Genomic DNA, 18,197 nt, shown 5'->3' on the forward strand with positions numbered 1-18,197 from the left:
TGTTAATTTTTTATCTTCTACAAAGATCATGACCTGAAATCACGATGTTACTTGGCCCGATTAACTCCGAAACAACAAACTAGCTTTTCCCAGACTTTCAAATTGAAATTTTCCAATCAAAGTCGAAAACATGTCAACAACTCAACTCTAAATGCTGAGGACAACGAACTCAAAACCCCTAGACGTCGTCTTACTTCCAAGGTATATAAACTTCGTATACTGAAGAAATTGATAACTAAAGAGAAATTTCAACAGATCAGTAACTTCGAAGGAATCGACGGGAAACCCTAACCTTAATTAGTGTTATACAATTTGGTTTAATTAGTGTTATACAGATCGTCGCTATTATCTCTTTCGAAATCGATTGAAACAATCTCATCTAAAGGATCCTGATTGCAACAATCTCAATAAAAAGAACACATTTGATATGAACCGTACAAATAGAACAAGAATTGAGAGATTGGTCTCAAACGAATCTAGTTGATTAACAAGTTTTGAATCTAGAGAGAATTTTGGTCCCGCTTTCTCGTGAGAGAGAAACTCGGATCATAATAGAGAGAGATAGAGAGTCAGAAGAGAGAAGAAGAGAGAGAACATGAGGGAGAATAGAGGGAAAGGGAGAGGAAGGGAGAGAACAGTAGAGCAAAGAGAGATAAAAGGAGAGAGAACAACAACCTTCGCCGGTGAAGATGAGGTGGCGAGAGGATGAGGTGGCAGAGAGAGGTGTTGAGATGGAGGAGAGAGAGGTGATGACAAGTTAACGGACATTTAAAGGTAACTGAAAAAGGGGGTCTTCACGATATTTTTGATAAAGTAGGGGGTCTTTCGAGAAATAACCCTATAATCTCTTACTGTTCTAGATATCTTAGGTTGTTTTTGCTTCTTTTTAATTTCCGAACATGAAATATCTGAATTTGAATTGACTATCTGAATTGGTTGAATCAGCTTACGATTTACAATGTTTGTTTTTCAATCTGAATTAATAGTAATGAATTTTTATTTTGAGACTTATACCCATGAAAAAAATGATAAATGTATAAAACTAATCCTTATTAGACAAACATCTCCTCTTCCAATTCTAAACCCTAACCTACTTTCTTTATTGTCTCTTTATCGCCTTCGATCTCTTCCAAAGACCACACCTAAACTCTTTTCTCTCACTAAAGCACTCATAATTTCCTTCGATTTTGTACGACTTTAAATTCGGTGGTTACTGTGTTTATCACATCTTATTGATGTATCAAAAAAACTTCCTCTAATTCTAAGCCCTAACCTATTTTTTTTTCTCTCTCTCTCTCTTCCTTTATCCCAACGTAGTCTCCTCTTCCCTAACATGCTTTCTCTATCTACAACACAATCTCTTCAACATACCACACCTAACTTCATTTCTTTGTCTACCGCACACGCAACTTCTCTTAAACTATATCCTATACTGCTTCATTTTTGTCCCTACTCGAGCAACCAAACCCTCACCTATTTTTTCTCTCTACCTGCAATAATTTTAGCTGATCTGCAAATAATTTTCAAATATGCAAAAATAATTCTAATCAAATCGTTAAAAAATGACGGAGCGGAAAACTAATAAAAGAATTAGATCGTCGTCTAAAACTTATGAAACTTTGAAAAGCCTTAGATCTCCGTCTTAAGACTTATAGAACCCGAAACTAACAAGGTTTAAACTACAATACTGAACTTTATTGATAATATTGAATAACTAAACAATTACTGAATCCCCTTTCTATAGCATTAGGGGTTTCCTAAACCTAAACAAACTCTAAATAACAACTTCTAATAAATAAAATACTAGTTTCCTAAACCTAATCAAATTCTAATAATAACTTCTAAATAAATAAATACTAGAACCTAAACTTATAAAGTTTCCTAAATATATAAAACTGTTAAAACTAATAATTCTCTACTAAATAAAATAGGACACTACTAAAATAAATCTTCCAAAAATCCCCTGCATCAGTCTCCTCCACTTCAAAGAAACTCGCCTCGAGTTTACTAATTGATTGGAAGGTTATCTTGAATGGTACACCCTTGGGATTACTTTTTCGTGAATTGTGCATAGGAATCACCAAACTTTCAGATTGGACCGAAGACTTTATTATGTTACAAAAAAAATTTCTGACTGTAATTGTGATGTGATTCAAACTCCCTTTACACCCAAAAAACAAACTTGTGAATGTCATGAACTTGGAGATTGAAAATTGCGAACTCTGATGTAGACTTTTGAATAAAATTACTTGTCAATCTATGTGTAACAATTTGAGATTCGCAAAATTCTGAGAACGGATCTTCGTATAAAGGAAATTCAATTGGACTAAAGTCTAACTTGCGAAGATTCTCACCTATTTTTGAATCAACTTCCTTTGACTCAATTTTCTGAACCACTTCAATTTCCTGAACAACGTTCTTTGTCTCAATTTCCTGAACAACTTCCGTTAACTCAATTTTCTTAACAATTCTCTTTGACTAAAATTCTTGAACAACTTCTTTTATTTCAATTTTCTGAATCAATTCTTCTGAAATAATTTTCTCATTGTGTAAATTGATATTAGGAGACTTATCCTTGAACACAATAACGTCGGATTTTGTTTCATGAATAATATTGTTACACATAGATTAACTAACCTCACCTTTTCTCTCAAACTACATCTCAAGCTAAATTTTAATCCGTTCAGAAATTAATCTATTAAAACATTATCAGGTTTTGTAATGCTTTTCATACTGTTTCTTTGAGCCAATTTTGAGAATTCTTTGTAATATTCACTCACTGAACCCAACCCTTGTCTACAGTTCTGGTATATTCTGAACAAGTGCTGTTGATAATCAGGAGGTAAGAACCTCTCCCTCAAGTTCTCTTTCATGGACGGCCAATTCTGAATTGGAGCCCTGCCTTGTCCCACTCTTTGACGTTGTAACTGATCCCAGCAAACAGCAACACATCCTTTGAGTCTACAAGCAATAATCTTTACCATCTGTTCGCCGGGAACAATATATGACATATCCACTTGTCGCTCGAGCTTATGTAGCCAATCAAGGAACTCTTCGATCGGCAAATAGCCATTGAAGAGTGGTATCTCTGTTTTGATTTTGTATTCATCATAATCTCTACGCGGGTATATGTGATTAGGATAATAATTACCTGCGTTTTCTTGATTGACAACATATTGTTGAAGTGGTCGTGTTCTTCCTTCGTTTCCATTAACAACTTGGTTGTGGGCGAATCCCTCAACACGTTCTCTGTTAATAGGTTGCATAGGGTTTGTATTGACATTCAGGTTGTTAATCATCTCCACCACTTGGACTAGTTGATGACTCAAACCCGTCAATTTTTTGCCCATATAGCATTGTTACCTCGTTCACCGCCGAGGGTTGTGTTTCTACCCTTGTCTTCTGCCATTAATCTAGGAGAAACCTCGCTCTTGATGCCAACTGACGCAGCGGAGAACTAACAAAAAGAATTAGATCGCCGTCTAAAATTATGAAACTTTGAAAAGCCTTAGATCTCCGTCTTAATACTTATGGAACCCAAAACTAACAAGATTTAAACTAAAATACTGAACTTTATTGATAATATTGAATAACTAAACAATTACTGAATCCCCTTTATATAGCATTAGGGGTTCCCTAAACCTAAACAAACTCTAAATAACAACTTCTAATAAATAAAAGGGTTAATTCCGTTTTGGCCCCCGATTTGTGACCAACTGGCCGTTTTGGCCCCCATAAGTGTCCGACAGTTCGTTTTAGCCCCAAGGGCTAAATTTTTGACGAAATTATCCTCGGGGGCCAAAACAGAATTATTTGTGAAAAAGGTTAAAAACAAAAAAAAAAACCACATCACACCTTTCTTTATCATCCACCTCATCTTATCACTCCTCCACCACACCACCTCACCCTTCTTCTCCGGCGGAATGTTGCCGGCCGGAATAAAAAATTCCGGCCGGCCACTTTATTAAAAAAAAAAATTTCTCTCTCTTCTTCTTCCTTTCTCTCTCTTCTTCTTCCTTTCTCTCTCTTCTTCTTCCTTTCTCTCTCTTCTTCCTCCTTTCTCTCTCTCCTCTTTTCCCCTCATCTTCTCTCTCTCCATCCTCTCTTTATATCTCCCTATTAAACCTTCGCCGGAAATTTCTGGATCTGGGGTTTGAAACCCCAGATCCAGATCCTCTTCGTCTGGGATTCTAGACGAAGAAACTCCTCTTCGTCAGGAATCCCAGACGAAGGGGATCTGGATCTGGGGAAACCCCAGATCCAGTATTTTCCGGCGAAGGTAATCCTTCGCCGGAATAGAGAGAGATAAAGAGAGGAGAGAGAGAAAGGAGGAAGAAGAGAGAGAAATGAGGAAGAAGAGAGAGAAAGGAAAAAGAAGAGAGAGAAAGGAGGAAGAAGAGAGAGAAAGGAGGAAGAAGAGAGAATTTTTTTTTTTTTTTTAATAAAGTGGCCGGCCGGAATTTTTTATTCCGGCCGGCAACATCCCGCCGGAGAAGAAGGGTGAGGTGGAGAGGAGGTGGTGTGGTGGAGGAGAGATTAGATGAGGTGGACAAACAAAAAGAAAAAATAAAAATTACAGAAATGCCACCGGGGTAGAATTGGGAGGTTGGATAAAATTTGGGGCCAAATAGGAAATTTTTGGGGCCAAAACGAACTACCGGACACTTATGGGGGCCAAAACGGCCAGTTGGTCACAAATCGGGGGCCAAAACGGAATTAACCCTAAATAAAATACTAGTTTCCTAAACCTAATCAAATTCTAATAATAACTTCTAAATAAATAAATACTACAACTTAAACTTATAAAGTTTCCTAAATATATAAAATTGTTAAAACTAATAATTCTCTACTAAATAAAATAGGAAACCGCTAAAATAAATCTTCCAAAAATCTCCCTGCATAAAAAAAGATCAACTGGATGAAATCTATTTAAAAAACTTTACTAGATTATCGTAATCACTATCATCATCTTCATGGCGGTAAACATAAGTCCATTGGGAGAGAACGGTGAGAAGATTCCTGATGATTTATAACTTTGTGAATTTTCTGACTACTGAAATGAATTTCTCGGAAAATACAAGGGGAAACGGTTCCTAATTTTTTTGTGCATAATTGTCATTTTAGAATATTTAAACGTTTGGCTGGCTTTTAGACTTGTTTTCAAAGTTTGAAATATATGGGCCTTTATTCAGCCCATTCAGCCATTTAGTCAATTCAGTCAACATTTCATATTTTGTTGAAAAGCAAAAAAAAAAAAAAAAAAAACAAATGGCAGAACTCATAATTTAAGATAATAAACTGTCTAAATTTCTGAAGATTATTCGATAAAAGTTTAGTTTTTTTCAAAATGTTAATCAACTTCATTTTAAAGACTATGATTTCTTAACTATTATTCATTGACTAATAAAAATATCTCATCAAACGACTTAACCTAAGCATGAAATATCGAATCATGGAGTATAAATAATGAAAAAAAATCATACTGATATGAAAAAAGATCATTAATAAACCATCAACATGTAAAAAAAGTTCTGATTTTATAAAAATTCATCTCTAAAAGGTTAAATATGAGTTTGATCATCGACCTTAAATGGTGATTTGAAAGCCCATAGATATAAGAGAGAATGATGAAGCTGGTGTCGGTGGTGACGAAGCTAACGTCTGTGGTGATGCCGCTGGTGTAGGAGATGAAGGTCCATTGTGGTGGTAAAGGTGCCTAGTGGTGATGAAGGTGGTGATGGATTCTTTTCGTTGATAGGAGATAGAGGATAATTTTTCAGGCACCAAAGTGAGAGGGAGAGAGGAAAGGGGAGAAAGGATCAGCACGGGGCCAAGTTAGGGCTAAGTAGGCCTATTGCAGGCAACATCATAAAACATCGTCGACAACACCTCAACCACGCCACTCAAAATTGAAGCTATTATTACTAACAAATGTAGGGATAACCCAAAGCAACAAAAATGAAGACCTCCATCGACACCCTATCTTAAAGTCAATGTTGACGCTTCCTTCACACAGCTCACAAAACCAGCAGGAATTGGATGCATCATACATGATGATGAAGCAAATTTCATAATAGCAGCAGCAGACACAGTTCGGGGTCAAAATGCGGAAGGATGTGAAAGTTTGGCGATTCACTTTAGCATACTATGGGCCATTCAACTGCAAATCCAACATGTTCACATAGAGAGCGACAATCAAAATATAATCCAGTACATTAACGGTCAAAGTAATAGCTTACACTGGCAATCCAAACTAGTCATCTCTCAGTCTCTTACGCTCAAGAATCAGTTCACAGATATTATCTTCTCTTACGCTCCCAGGAAATGCAACGCCAAAGCAGACGCTCTAGCTAAATGGGGCAGAAACAATTGTCAGAAAAGAATTTAGAATGTTGCACCATCTTTTATTTCTGCTTTAAATTAGATACTTTTGTATGGATGGTTTGTTTTAATGTAAGTATATTTCATCAAAAAAAAAAAAGTACAAGAATCTCTTGCTATTTAGGAAGGAAGAAAGCAAATATGTAGTGATAAAAGAAGCAATGATGCATAGCCTCATAGTGTGTCTAAAGATGGATCAAACAAATTATAGATTTAGGTGCTGTTTGTTTTTTTATCAATTCAGATCTGAAATCTGAAGTCGTCGTCAATTCAGATTTCAGATCTTTGTTTTTTCATTTAACAAAATCTGAAATTTTGGCTGAATGAGTTAGAGGTCTGAATTGGCTGAATTAAAGCCCATTATATTCACTTTAAAACAAGTCTGAAAATAGGTCAGATGGCTGAAACTCGATAAATGACATTTCTACCCCTGTTTATTAAAAACTTTTGTCCCAACAGTGAACCACCACCACCGGCAAAACCATCCCTACCACCACCGGCAAAAACATCCCTACCACCACCGACAAAACCACCACCACCACCACCGAGAAAACCACCACAAACCAGACACAAACCACCACCACAATACCAACACCACCACATATCACGACCACCACCGCATGCACTACGACCAACACCACACAACACAGATTCGGCGAGGTTTCAGCTTTTAAACCTTCACACAGAGAGAGAGAGAGACGACGTGAGGAGAAAGAGATTCGACAAGATCTTACCTTCGTTTAGAGAGAGATAGTCGACCACACCTTCCGTTCGGTGAGAGAAAGGGAGAGAAAGCTGCAAGACCTACTTATCCATCGGTTTAGGGAGTTTGAAGTGAGTTCCGGCGAGAGTTCCGGTCAGATAGAGAAAGGCTTTTTTTTTTCTATCATACGAGAGAGAGAGAGAGAGAGAGAGGTGGCTGATATATTTGAGAGGAGAAAAATAAAAGACCTAGGGTTTCTAGAGTTTGTATTAGGGCAAATGAAAGATAGGGTCTGTTTGGTGAAATACATAAATGAGGGGTATAATTGTCAAAAATATAATTCAGACTCAATAATTCAGATTTAGAAAACAAACATCTAATTAAAACTAATTCAGTTCAGCTAATTCAGATTCAGCCAATTCAGATTCAGACGCATTTAAAAAAAACAAACAGCACCTTAAGCTTCCACTTTGTAGAAGACTTTAATTTGTGGAAGACCTTAATTCGTGGTAACATTCATTTGAATTGCCACTAGAGATGCATATACTCCATTGTTAATATTCATCAATGTATCATGATTTCCTTTCTCCACAATGACCCCGTTTTTAACCACAACTATTAGACCAACATTTCTAATTGTTGTTAAACGATGAGCCACTACAACTGTGGTTCGATTCACCATGACACGACCTAAATGAAAGCCATCGGAAAAGTGTTACTGACAACCACGTTTACACATGTGTTGCAGCTAATCTTAGTGTCAAAATATTTCAAGATTTACGGGTAGGCATTGGAGAAACATAACAAGAATAGTAATTTTCATATCAAAGACTACAATTGTGTCTAGAGAAGATCAGACAAAATATAAAGATTTAAGGTTCCAATTTGTACAAGACTTTAATTTGGGGAAGACCTTAATTCGTGGGAACATCCATTTGAATTGCCACTAGAGATGCATATACTCCATTGTTAATATTCATCAATGTATCATGATTTCCTTTCTCCACAATGACCCCGTTTTTAACCACAACTATCAAACCAACATTTCTGATTGTTGTTAAACGGTGAGCCACTACAATTGTGGTTCGATTCACCATGACACGATCCAATGCATTTTGAACAATTTGTTCTGATTCCGCATCTAATGCACTTGTTGCCTCATCTAATAGTAATATTTTTGGTGCTTTCAAAATCACACGTGCAATTGCCACTCGTTGTTTTTGTCCACCTGATAATTGGATTCCACATTCTCCTACAGTTGTGTCGTAACCCTTCATTTTTCACCAAGTTAATAAAATTAGCGTTGAGGGGGTAAAGTAAAAAAAAAAACATAAGTGAATAATCATTTGCTTGATGATTGAAAAATACTATGCTAGAAGATGTGAAAATGGACAACAGTTAAGGATTCAAATCAACTAACACAAATTTGGTAATGCATTATGAAACTTTATCAACTAAAGGAATTTGTTCCTTTTAGATCCACCACCCTTCTAAGATCTAGCATGCCTCAATTTTGGATCGTTTACCAACTAGTCTTGTCACAAGGGATGAGATAGTTTTTGCCTAAGAAGTCAGATTCGGCCTGACTTGCCGAGTTACTTTGGAACTGATTCAGGCTCGACGGCAGAGCGAGCTGATTCCAGCATGAAGCCACAGGTTATGGATTTGGGCAGATTAATTTTCGACGAATCTATTAGTGAGAATCTAAGTAATTTATGGAGACCACCGGGCCACCTTTTTGGATGAAATCCCACCACCCTCAGAGCGCCTAGTCGCACCTCTTCTGGGTTTCTCTTTTCACGCCGAAATCTTCTTTTACATCGAAGGGAAGGTTTGTGAATTTGTAATTGCTAATGAAAGCGAGGAAATAGGATTTCTCTTCGTAAAAGTTAGATTTCAAACCTCAACTCAGATTTCAAATCTAACATTGAAACGAAAACACGCACCACCTTAGACTTTAGTAAAAGTTCAGAGTTATAAGTTCTAACCTGTTGTAAGCCACTTATGAACTGATGAGCATTTGCTTGCTCAGATGCTGCTATGATATCCATCTCTGTTGCCTCACCAGCTTCCTTCCCATAAGCAATGTTAGCTCGAATAGTGTCGTTGAATAATATAGGTTCTTGGCTTACCAAACCCATTTGCTGTCTCATCCATCTCAATTGAAATTTTTGGATTTCTATACCATCTAAAGTAATTTGACCCGAATCATGATCATAAAATCGCTGCAATAACGATATAACAGTTGATTTACCGCTCCCACTCTCGCCAACTAGAGCTATTGTCTGATACATGATGATTGTCACAATTTAGAACATGGTACAGTTGAAAAACAATCAGAAACCTGTTATAACGTCGGTCACATAAATCAGAAAGATTGTTATAGCATATTTTAAAATCAAACAGTTTATTAATAGTAGAGTTAGGTTATTAATTTACGTGGTAAGCAAGGGGTAGAGTATCAGGTAACATTGATCGTATTAGTTAGAAGTTGTAAGAAATATTAAATAAAGATTACCTTGCCAGAGTTAATGGATAAGCATAAGTCATGAAATATCTGAACATCAGGCCTTATTGGGTACTTAAAACTGACATGTCGAAACTCAATTTCACCCTTAACATCTTCTAGTGTAATTCCGGAGTTATCGTAGGAGTTAACTTTTACTTTTTGATCAAGAATCTTGAATATAGATACAACTGAAGCCTTAGCTTGACCATAATCTGGTCCCATTGAGATCGAATGAGAAACTCCCATCGCCGTTACAGTCAGAACAAGGAAAACCTGCAGAATAATAATATCATAAACATGGTATAAGATTTCAACATATTTCGGTCTACCAACCAAAAATTGATAATATTATGTATATTTACGATTGTATCGGTCATAATACAGTCTATATATGAAGGAAAACCTCATCATCCATCTCCTATGTTCGAAGAAGTATTTTCATGGATAAATTAAAAGAGTTATAGAAAGACTTACACGAAAAAACTTTGGAATTGTTAACTTGCCATCATGAATTAGTCTTGCTCCCGCATAAAAAATAGTTGCATAGACTGAAAATACGAAGAAAAACGAGATACCAAAACTGATTCCCCTAACCAAACCTTGCTTTATACCTATATTTGTTTGGGCTTTGCACTTGTATTCGTATAGTTTCATCACCTTCCGTTCAGCACTAAATGAAACAACTGTTCTTATATTCCCAATAGCATTACTAGCAATTCGACTCGCATCTTCATACATCATCTGCAATCATGAAATAATAGATGATAAATACAAAAAGTAAATTTTATGTTTGAGCTTTCTTTTGATGGTACATATACAAATCAAACCTTAGCATCTGCACCGAAACCAGTCAAGAACTTCATTTCAGCCCATGCATTTAGTCCTAGCAAGGGTAGCAAAAAAAGGGTAATGAGAGCTAGCTGCCAATTCGCTTCGAAAGCAATACCTATACCAACAATAAGTGTTGCCATATTCTGTACAAGTAGTGAAAGTGCATCCCCAATTAGAGAAGGAACAATTGCTGCATCTGTAGAAAGTCTCGCACTAATAGCACCACTCGAGTGCTCAGGTTCATCAAACCAACTAATGTCCATATGCACTACCTTCTCGAAACACCTTGCGCGGATTCGCTTTATTAACTTACATCCGGCTATAGAAAAAAGTATTGTTTTCGCTGAGATTGCTATAAATGATATAATGCTAAGGGTGACAAACATCAATGACCAAAACCTTGAGTGATTCTGAAGGAGATTTGGAGGTTCATAGAATATTTTGAAGACACTAGAAAACATAACTGCAAAAGCTGGGAATATGGTTCCATTGATTGCTGCAAATATAGTACCAAGAAGCAAAATGGGAAACTCCGACTTATTAAGATAGGCAAGACGAAAAAAAGGAACTTTATGGTCCTGTTTAGGTTGAACGACATCTCTGTCCTGTGCATAGTCTTTTTGTAGCCCGGGTGTTGTAGGGAAATCAAATTCCGTTCTGGAAGAGCGGATGCCATGCATTGGTTCTCTGTGACTTATGGATCGTTGAAGACTTAAGTGTCTTTCAAGTTCCACCTTAATTTCTTGTTTCACCGTGTCATTGCTTGATTTTTTATTTTCTTGCAAGCGTATAAGCTGGCTATACTCTCCATCAGGATCTTCAAGGAGCTCCAAATGTGAACCTGAAAATTAAGTCGGTGAAAAAACAGCGAATTAAATGGGCATGCTCAAGAGAGATAAAAAAAATCATAATCGTATGCTACGAAAAGTATTAATTCGTCAAATCCCATACCTTTTTCAACCACCTTTCCTTCATGAATAACAACGATCAGATCTGCTTTTCTAATTGTGCTCAAGCGATGGGCGACAATGAGAGTCGTTCTATTAACCATCACCCCATCCAGTGCCTCTTGAACTAATTTTTCGGACTCCGAATCAAGTGCACTTGTAGCTTCATCTAGGAGAAGAATTCTTGGATCTTTCAGGATTGCTCTAGCTATGGCAATTCTTTGCTTCTGTCCCCCCGAAAGCTGGGTCCCACGCTCCCCGACCAATGTGTCTAGCCCCTTGATGCATTTGAAAAAAAAGTCACATTTCTAAGCATAATAACCATGTCTATAGTACAGTTCAAACATATCTGGAAAATAACATAAGTACCAGAGGCAGTTCATCTATGAATTTGGCTGCATTTGCTAGCTCAGTTGCAACCCTAATTTCCTCAAGAGTTGCATCATCCTTTCCATATGCAATATTATCTTTAATGCTAGAATCAAATAAAACAGGTTCTTGGCTTACAAGCCCAATTCTCTTTCTTATCCACAACAACTGGAACTCCTGGAGATTTATACCATCAATTAGAATTTCACCGGCTTGTGGATCGTAAAATCTTTCTATCAGACTAATTACAGTCGACTTTCCGCTTCCACTTTGACCAACTAAAGCTGATGTCATACCACTAAGCATCCTTAGAGAGAACCCATTAAGTATTTTCTCATCTGATCTAGTAGGATAACTGAAGTAAACATCTTTTAACTCGACATCTCCTCTAATACCATCAAATGTTTTCCCACTAGAGGTGTCATGTGAATCAATATGTGGTTTCCTATTTATTGTCTCAAAAATCTTCGAGGTTGCGGCTTTTCCAGCAGCAAATGCACCCAAGCATGAAAATGCTTGTCCGAGAGCCCTGAGCAATTAACATTCGAAAAACTTAAATAACTTTCCATTACTTACTCATTCAAAACTGGAGTGCTTATATTAACTTCAATAGAAACGGGTTTACTAGACACATAATATGCTAAACCATGATCACAATGAAACATATTCAAGATGCTAGTTGTGATAGTTCCGCAGCATTGCTAGAGGAGTTTGCGGAGTCTGTCGTATAAATGCGAGCTCACTCTTAGCATGTTTTGAAACGTTTAGTTGGGCTTTTGAGAGCTCAAGCCTAAGTAGAGATAATATCAACTCAACATAAAAACGATGTTGAGTAGTCACATAGAAGCAAGGGTAAACTACTTACACGGCGCCCATCAACAAGGCAATAATAACATTAATAACATCACCACCATTATAGCCTTTATCAATGATCATTCTTGCGCCAAACCATGTGCCCAAGGCATAAGTAAGATAATTCATCGATAATGGTGAAGCATAGCCCAATCCACCAACTAAGCCCTCTAGAATACCAGACTTATAAGCACTTGTCAAGTACTTGTTATATTTATCAATAGCTTGTTTTTCTCCTGTAAATGATGCAACCTGTATGAAATGTTATCAGTTATCTTCTAAAATTCTGTAGAAAACAACAAACAAGAATAAATTTCCCAAGCAAGGGATTAGCACGTACCGTTCTTATTAAGCTAATCGTTTGTTCTGCAACGTTTCCTGCTTGGGAATAAGCTGCTTGTGTACGGGATGCTATCTTTCCTAAAAGAATGAGGAAAACCGCGGCCGAAACCGCAAGGGGAGGAATAGAAGTTAACATGACAAGCGAGAGAAGCCACCCTTTAGTGAACGCAACTATAAAACCTCCTAGAAATGTAGTAGTGAATTGAATAAACTTGCCAACCTACACACAAGTTCAAAATTATTCTGGTATCAATCGTTAAGCTTGAAAAGTATACTCATTGTCCAACATCTTGTGGCACTATAATCTACATAGCATATTAGGCAACCCTTTCCTTGTAAGACAGTTTCCAATGAACGCTAGGCCAGTCTCTAAATTCCCATGAAAGTCAATCCCCTCATGGAGGTTGAGTGCCAAGTGACCACATCTTTTGCTTTGAATTCAGGCTTAAATATCTTCAGCATTGGTGAACACTAGAATTTTTGTTTCTACGAAAATTAGATAAGCAATGGATAACCCTTTCCTTTCAAGCCAATTATGTAGTACTAGGCCAGGTTTATAACAAGTGAATATAGCGCAAATATTTTATGGTTTTTCATTTAGTAGTATTAAGTACATACCTTATCGCTTATGGCATCTTGAATAAGAGATATGTCCCTTGATATCCTCTCAATAACTTCCCCTGTTTTCATTTCTTGATCAAAGAAAGCAATATCTTGCCTTAATATAGCTTCTAAGTACAGACTTCTTATTCGGGCTGCCTGTCTCTCCCCTGTAACCGTCCAGCAAGCCACCTCTAGCAGAATCAAATATCGATTTTCTTAGCATACATCAAAAGTTACAACATTTTTGTGTGTGCTCATTGAGAATGTATTGAATTGTTTAATATTATATAGAACTATATCCACTTACGGAAGAATGATGCCAAACCAGCCCCGACACCCAAATAAACAAATTCCAATGCTACCTGGAGATCACACGAAGATTAATCCGCCACAAAAAGCTTAACATTGGGACTCCATTTGGTATTAGGGGAGTTTTGTTTTCGCTAACTTTCATGTTTCGTTTCATGTCTTTGTGGTATTCATTCATGTGTTTTAGCATGATATAAGTTTTTGTACATACTGTGACGAGCAAGGATGCAAATGTATATGATAGTTACTCAGTGTATTATATTAAGTGAGTTGGGATCTTAAATTGCTCATAAAGATGGTATCACTGTTATGCAAAGAACATGCAAACCAAGAAAAACAATAATAGAAGTAAACAATCACACAAGCACAAAAGCTTTACGTGATTCGGTTGGTGAGACTTACTCCACAACAAACAATGGCGCGATGATTTTCACTATGGATGAAGAACAAAATTACAGAGATTTTCTCGAGGATTTTAATATTTGTAGCTATCTAAACCTTAACACTCAACCGCCTCTTAACCCTCTCCCGAAAAACCCACAAAATATGCCCTTTACACTGATAAAAACCACTCATGAGATAAAACTGATAGGTGCAAACTTATGGGTCATGTGCCTTGAGACGGCTTTTCGGTTGCGAATCGGGTTAGCCATTGACATATATTCAAGACACTTTCAACTGAGTGTTTATGGAAAATTTTGCGGAAACAAACGAATTAGGCCCTGATCAAATAGATTAAACCACATAGTTTATATCATAATCATAAAATTAAGGATGCATCATTACCTTAGACACCTTATTAAGCACATCTTTGGTGTCTTTAGAATCTCCAAAAGAATTGATAAGATTTCCACCCATTATGGTCATAAGTGGAATTGTCATACCACTTGCAATGGCTGTAGTTATACCCCACACCATCAAAAGTTTATCTTTGGTATCTGCAAAGGAAAATAGCTTAAGAAATGGTATACTTTTGGCAATGACCTCATCTTCTTCTCTTTTGCTCTTTTCAGGATTAGGTTGGCCATCTCCATCTCTTGACATTCTATCCATATTGAGGATGCACAACAAGTTCTAGCTAGCTCAATCTTCTACAATCAATGAAATAACAAACAAATTTGAGATAAGTTACTGCAATGGACATCATGTATGCAGTTAAAATATTAGATCTTTCTAAACTTAGGGAGATTTGGTGGTTCAGGATTACTTCTTGCTCACACTCAAATAAAATTCTAGATTTTAATACTAAAATAAGCTTCATAATTTGAAGTTATTTATTTTGTAATGTTTCCATTCTGCCAATTAAATGATAAATTTTATAGCAAGAAAATCTATGACACCCCAAGCCTTAGCAGTTAACGATATTGCCCCGGCTTTTTGCACCTTACATAGGTACGGGATTTGTTCTTGGCGAATGCTCCAAGACCCCCCCCCCCCCCCCCCCCCACCCACAAAAGGCCTCGCCACTTACTAAGCGCTAGCTTTCACCTATAGTCCAGGCTCTGGACACGATCTCGCGATCGATGTGGGGCTATCACTATCCCCCCACCCTCGACGAAGAGCCGTCCTCGGCTCTGATACCACTAGTGACGCCCCAAGCCTTAGCAGTTAACGATAGTTTTCCCACTTTTTGTACCTCACATAGATACGGGGTTTTGTTTTTAGCAAGTTTCCATCATAGGTAATGAACATCATTGAAGAGGATAGACTAGGTAGGTCATACATAAGAAGTTAATTTTTGTTTGTCTATTTTTTCTTTGTTTTTAGGGTCGAGCCATCTCTTAGTGTACTGTTTCAAAAAAAATAAAAATTGTTCATTTAACTAAATTGCACGTAGAACATATAATTAATTGATGTCCAAAATTTATCGGCATTAAACTATTTTCATATTTTTGAGGTCCGACACACGTCCATTCTTGTGTTACGATGTATCAGTCAAACACAATATAAGAGCGTCTCCGAGGGTGGAGCTCCAAATGTCCTTCTAAAACAACACCCTCCCTACAAACGGACCCACATTTTGGAGCTTCACTCCAGCCGTAAAACACTATTCACCCTTCAAAATAATTTTAAATTGTTATTCTATCTAACTATTTATATTTAACATAAAATTTAATATAAAATATTATACAAGAAACTAATAACTATTAACTTAAAATTGTTATTTATTAATAAAATATAGATACATAAATTAAAATGGGGCATTATTATCAATTTAAGAAAATCAAGCATATACAGAGTTTATAACGTAATGCAGTAGGACTGGAAAATAAAAACTTAAAATCAAATTAGATACTTCAAATTGGAGGGGCACGACGTACTTCGTCTCTGAACCAATAAAATTTGGAGGGTTGGAGCACACCGGTGGAGGTGCTCTAAAGAAAATATAATTGTGGTAGTTTCTAAAATCATTCATTCATAAAAATAATCATTCTAGGCCTTTTCTTTCGTTGAGTTTTAGGTCTGTTTGTTTCAGAAAAAGTTTAATTTCGTCGGTTATCGTGCTTATCACATCTTTAGTTTGTATCTATGCCATTGTAATGACTTTATAAATCACTTTCAAAAAAAAAAATCATTTCTATTAGAAGGAAGATGAAAAATCTTGATCATTTTAACTTCTTGTTAGTTTTTTCATAAGTTCTCTAGAAATCTCATACAAGTATTATGTAAATGGTCTCTATGGATAACTATTCAAGAATACTAAATACCAAAATCCAACAGCTGAAGAATGAAAAAAAGAACAAAAACAAAGGAAAGAAGAAAATGAAATCCTCAGATAGTACCTGTTAATGTTAAAGCGGGCATAACGAGGAAAAAACAGTATTGCAAGCAAAAGGAGAAAGAGAGGGAGAGAAAGAGTTTCTTTGTCAAGAGAAGAAGCCAAAGAAGAGATTACAAAAGTGGGTGCATAACGTGGTGATATGTAAGTGTAAACAAAGTTCTTATTTCATTTAGACGACTTTTAGCTGGAAAACTACTAAATTAAGTATTCTACCCAAATTTTTTATTACAATGATCTTCTAGTGATACCAATAACTTAACCTGAAAATGTATTGCTTCCAAACTAATATGAGTGTGGATTGGGTTGGACTAACAAAAAAAATTTGATTGTTTATATATAGGTCTAGTACCATATTTATGGGATTCTTGTTTAGATTTGCCTAATAATAAATGGAGTCATGTGTTGGAGTTGGATATTCGGTGAATAAGGCAATCGTGCACACTAAGCTAGGTCACCGAAATATTATTCGAACTATGATATACATATCATTCTTACCTATTTACTATGTAAGAAATTAGCAAAAGGTTGTATGGGCCAATATACGTCACCAGGAACGCTCACAGAAATCCACAATTAATGGGCTTACACGGTGACCATGGCCATGAATTAATAGCTCATTGGGCCGACTCGTTTATCTACGGGGAGCCCGAAGCAACGTTAAAACATGCAAAACACATCCAACCCTGGATAAAGAGGCCCCCCTCACTTCCTCAACAGACGTCCCGATGTATATCCGTTGGAGAGATGTTACAATATCTTGGATACATACGTTAGGAGGTTACGATCTTTGTAGTTATGGTGAGAGCTCTACGCGTTACCGCATTAAAGAGACAACTCACCGCCAGGTGACAGTCGACTAAGACACTATAAAATGACCGAGAAGAAGATGATACAAAGGATCGGGTTATCGACTAATGCCCCCGAGCTTGACATTGATTATCCAATTCCTAGGCAACCAACCAATAACTTGCTTTCTCTCTCTATAGTCTTGCTTTTTCATATAACTCCGCTCTATCACATAATCCTCCTTCTCTCTCTGGTCCAAGTACTGTCAGAATCTTACATCCAAATACATGACCTCGTCAAATACTGTTCATAAAGGGTACAATACCTCACAAGTATTATTTGCAGAGGGTACAAGACCTTTATATCTCCTAGAAAACACAAATACAGAACCTCATCTTAAGGGAACAAGCTTATACTTTTCCGAGAAAGTACAAGTACAGGACTTTCCCAAGGGTCTATCTATTTTCTCTCTCCAACAACCACGTGATCAAGGGTTCGCCTACTTTATCAATATCAATGGTTTGCTTACTTTACCTCTCCTAGAGGTCAGACCCTTAAAGCTTCCCACATCACCCATGTGATTATCTACATACAAGGGATACAAGGTCAAATCCTAAAACCTCCCACTTTATTTACGGTACATACCCCTGAACAAGGCAAGCCTCGCCTGGACTGCCTCATTAAAGAACTGGCCTCACATGCTATCATTTTATCTCCCTAACCAAGTCAGTCTACCCGTAGAGACCGAGCTCCGACCACTCTACGAGCCGTGCCAAACTCCGA

The 18,197-nt window shown here is 36.9% G+C and overlaps 1 protein-coding gene across 3 annotated transcripts; it reads right to left on the reverse strand.

Annotated features, from left to right (window-relative positions):
* Nucleotides 1-6,131: 6,131 nt before the first annotated feature.
* On the reverse strand, nt 6,132-16,764 carry LOC147538895 (ABC transporter B family member 5-like). 3 transcript variants are annotated; one of them, XM_086644836.1, is made up of 14 exons: nt 16,630-16,739; nt 14,633-14,937; nt 13,845-13,899; nt 13,553-13,728; nt 12,933-13,154; nt 12,606-12,844; nt 11,741-12,269; nt 11,376-11,649; nt 10,421-11,265; nt 10,068-10,334; nt 9,603-9,866; nt 9,073-9,369; nt 7,998-8,355; nt 6,132-6,350 (listed from the first exon to the last, which is right to left on the reverse strand). In XM_086644836.1, the coding sequence occupies exons 2-13, from the start codon at nt 14,897-14,899 to the stop codon at nt 7,999-8,001; spliced, it is 3,792 nt and encodes a 1,263-aa protein (XP_086500962.1). In that variant the 5' UTR covers nt 14,900-14,937; nt 16,630-16,739; the 3' UTR covers nt 6,132-6,350; nt 7,998. The 3 variants fall into 3 exon arrangements, 2 of the variants coding, with proteins under 2 accessions (XP_086500962.1, XP_086500963.1); XR_015226434.1 differs by lacking the exon at nt 6,132-6,350 and adding an exon at nt 6,480-6,566 and having other exon boundaries at nt 7,920-8,355; nt 16,630-16,764; XM_086644837.1 differs by lacking the exon at nt 16,630-16,739 and having other exon boundaries at nt 14,633-15,105.
* Nucleotides 16,765-18,197: the final 1,433 nt, after the last annotated feature.

Source organism: Eschscholzia californica, unplaced genomic scaffold, assembly GCF_041429995.1.
Source record: "Eschscholzia californica isolate CP2 unplaced genomic scaffold, dmEscCali1.0.p SCAF_5, whole genome shotgun sequence".
Taxonomy (NCBI): domain Eukaryota; kingdom Viridiplantae; phylum Streptophyta; class Magnoliopsida; order Ranunculales; family Papaveraceae; genus Eschscholzia; species Eschscholzia californica.

Excerpts from the sequence above, each read along its gene's own strand:
- LOC147538895 (XM_086644836.1), bottom strand. The coding sequence starts at position 14,899 with ATGGATAGAATGTCAAGAGATGGAGATGGCCAACCTAATCCTGAAAAG. Across the intron at positions 13,729-13,844 it reads TGGTTTGGCATCATTCTTCC|AGGTGGCTTGCTGGACGGTT; the intron begins GTAAGTGGATAT and ends TGATTCTGCTAG. Across the intron at positions 11,650-11,740 it reads TCATAGATGAACTGCCTCTG|GGGCTAGACACATTGGTCGG; the intron begins GTACTTATGTTA and ends AAATGCATCAAG.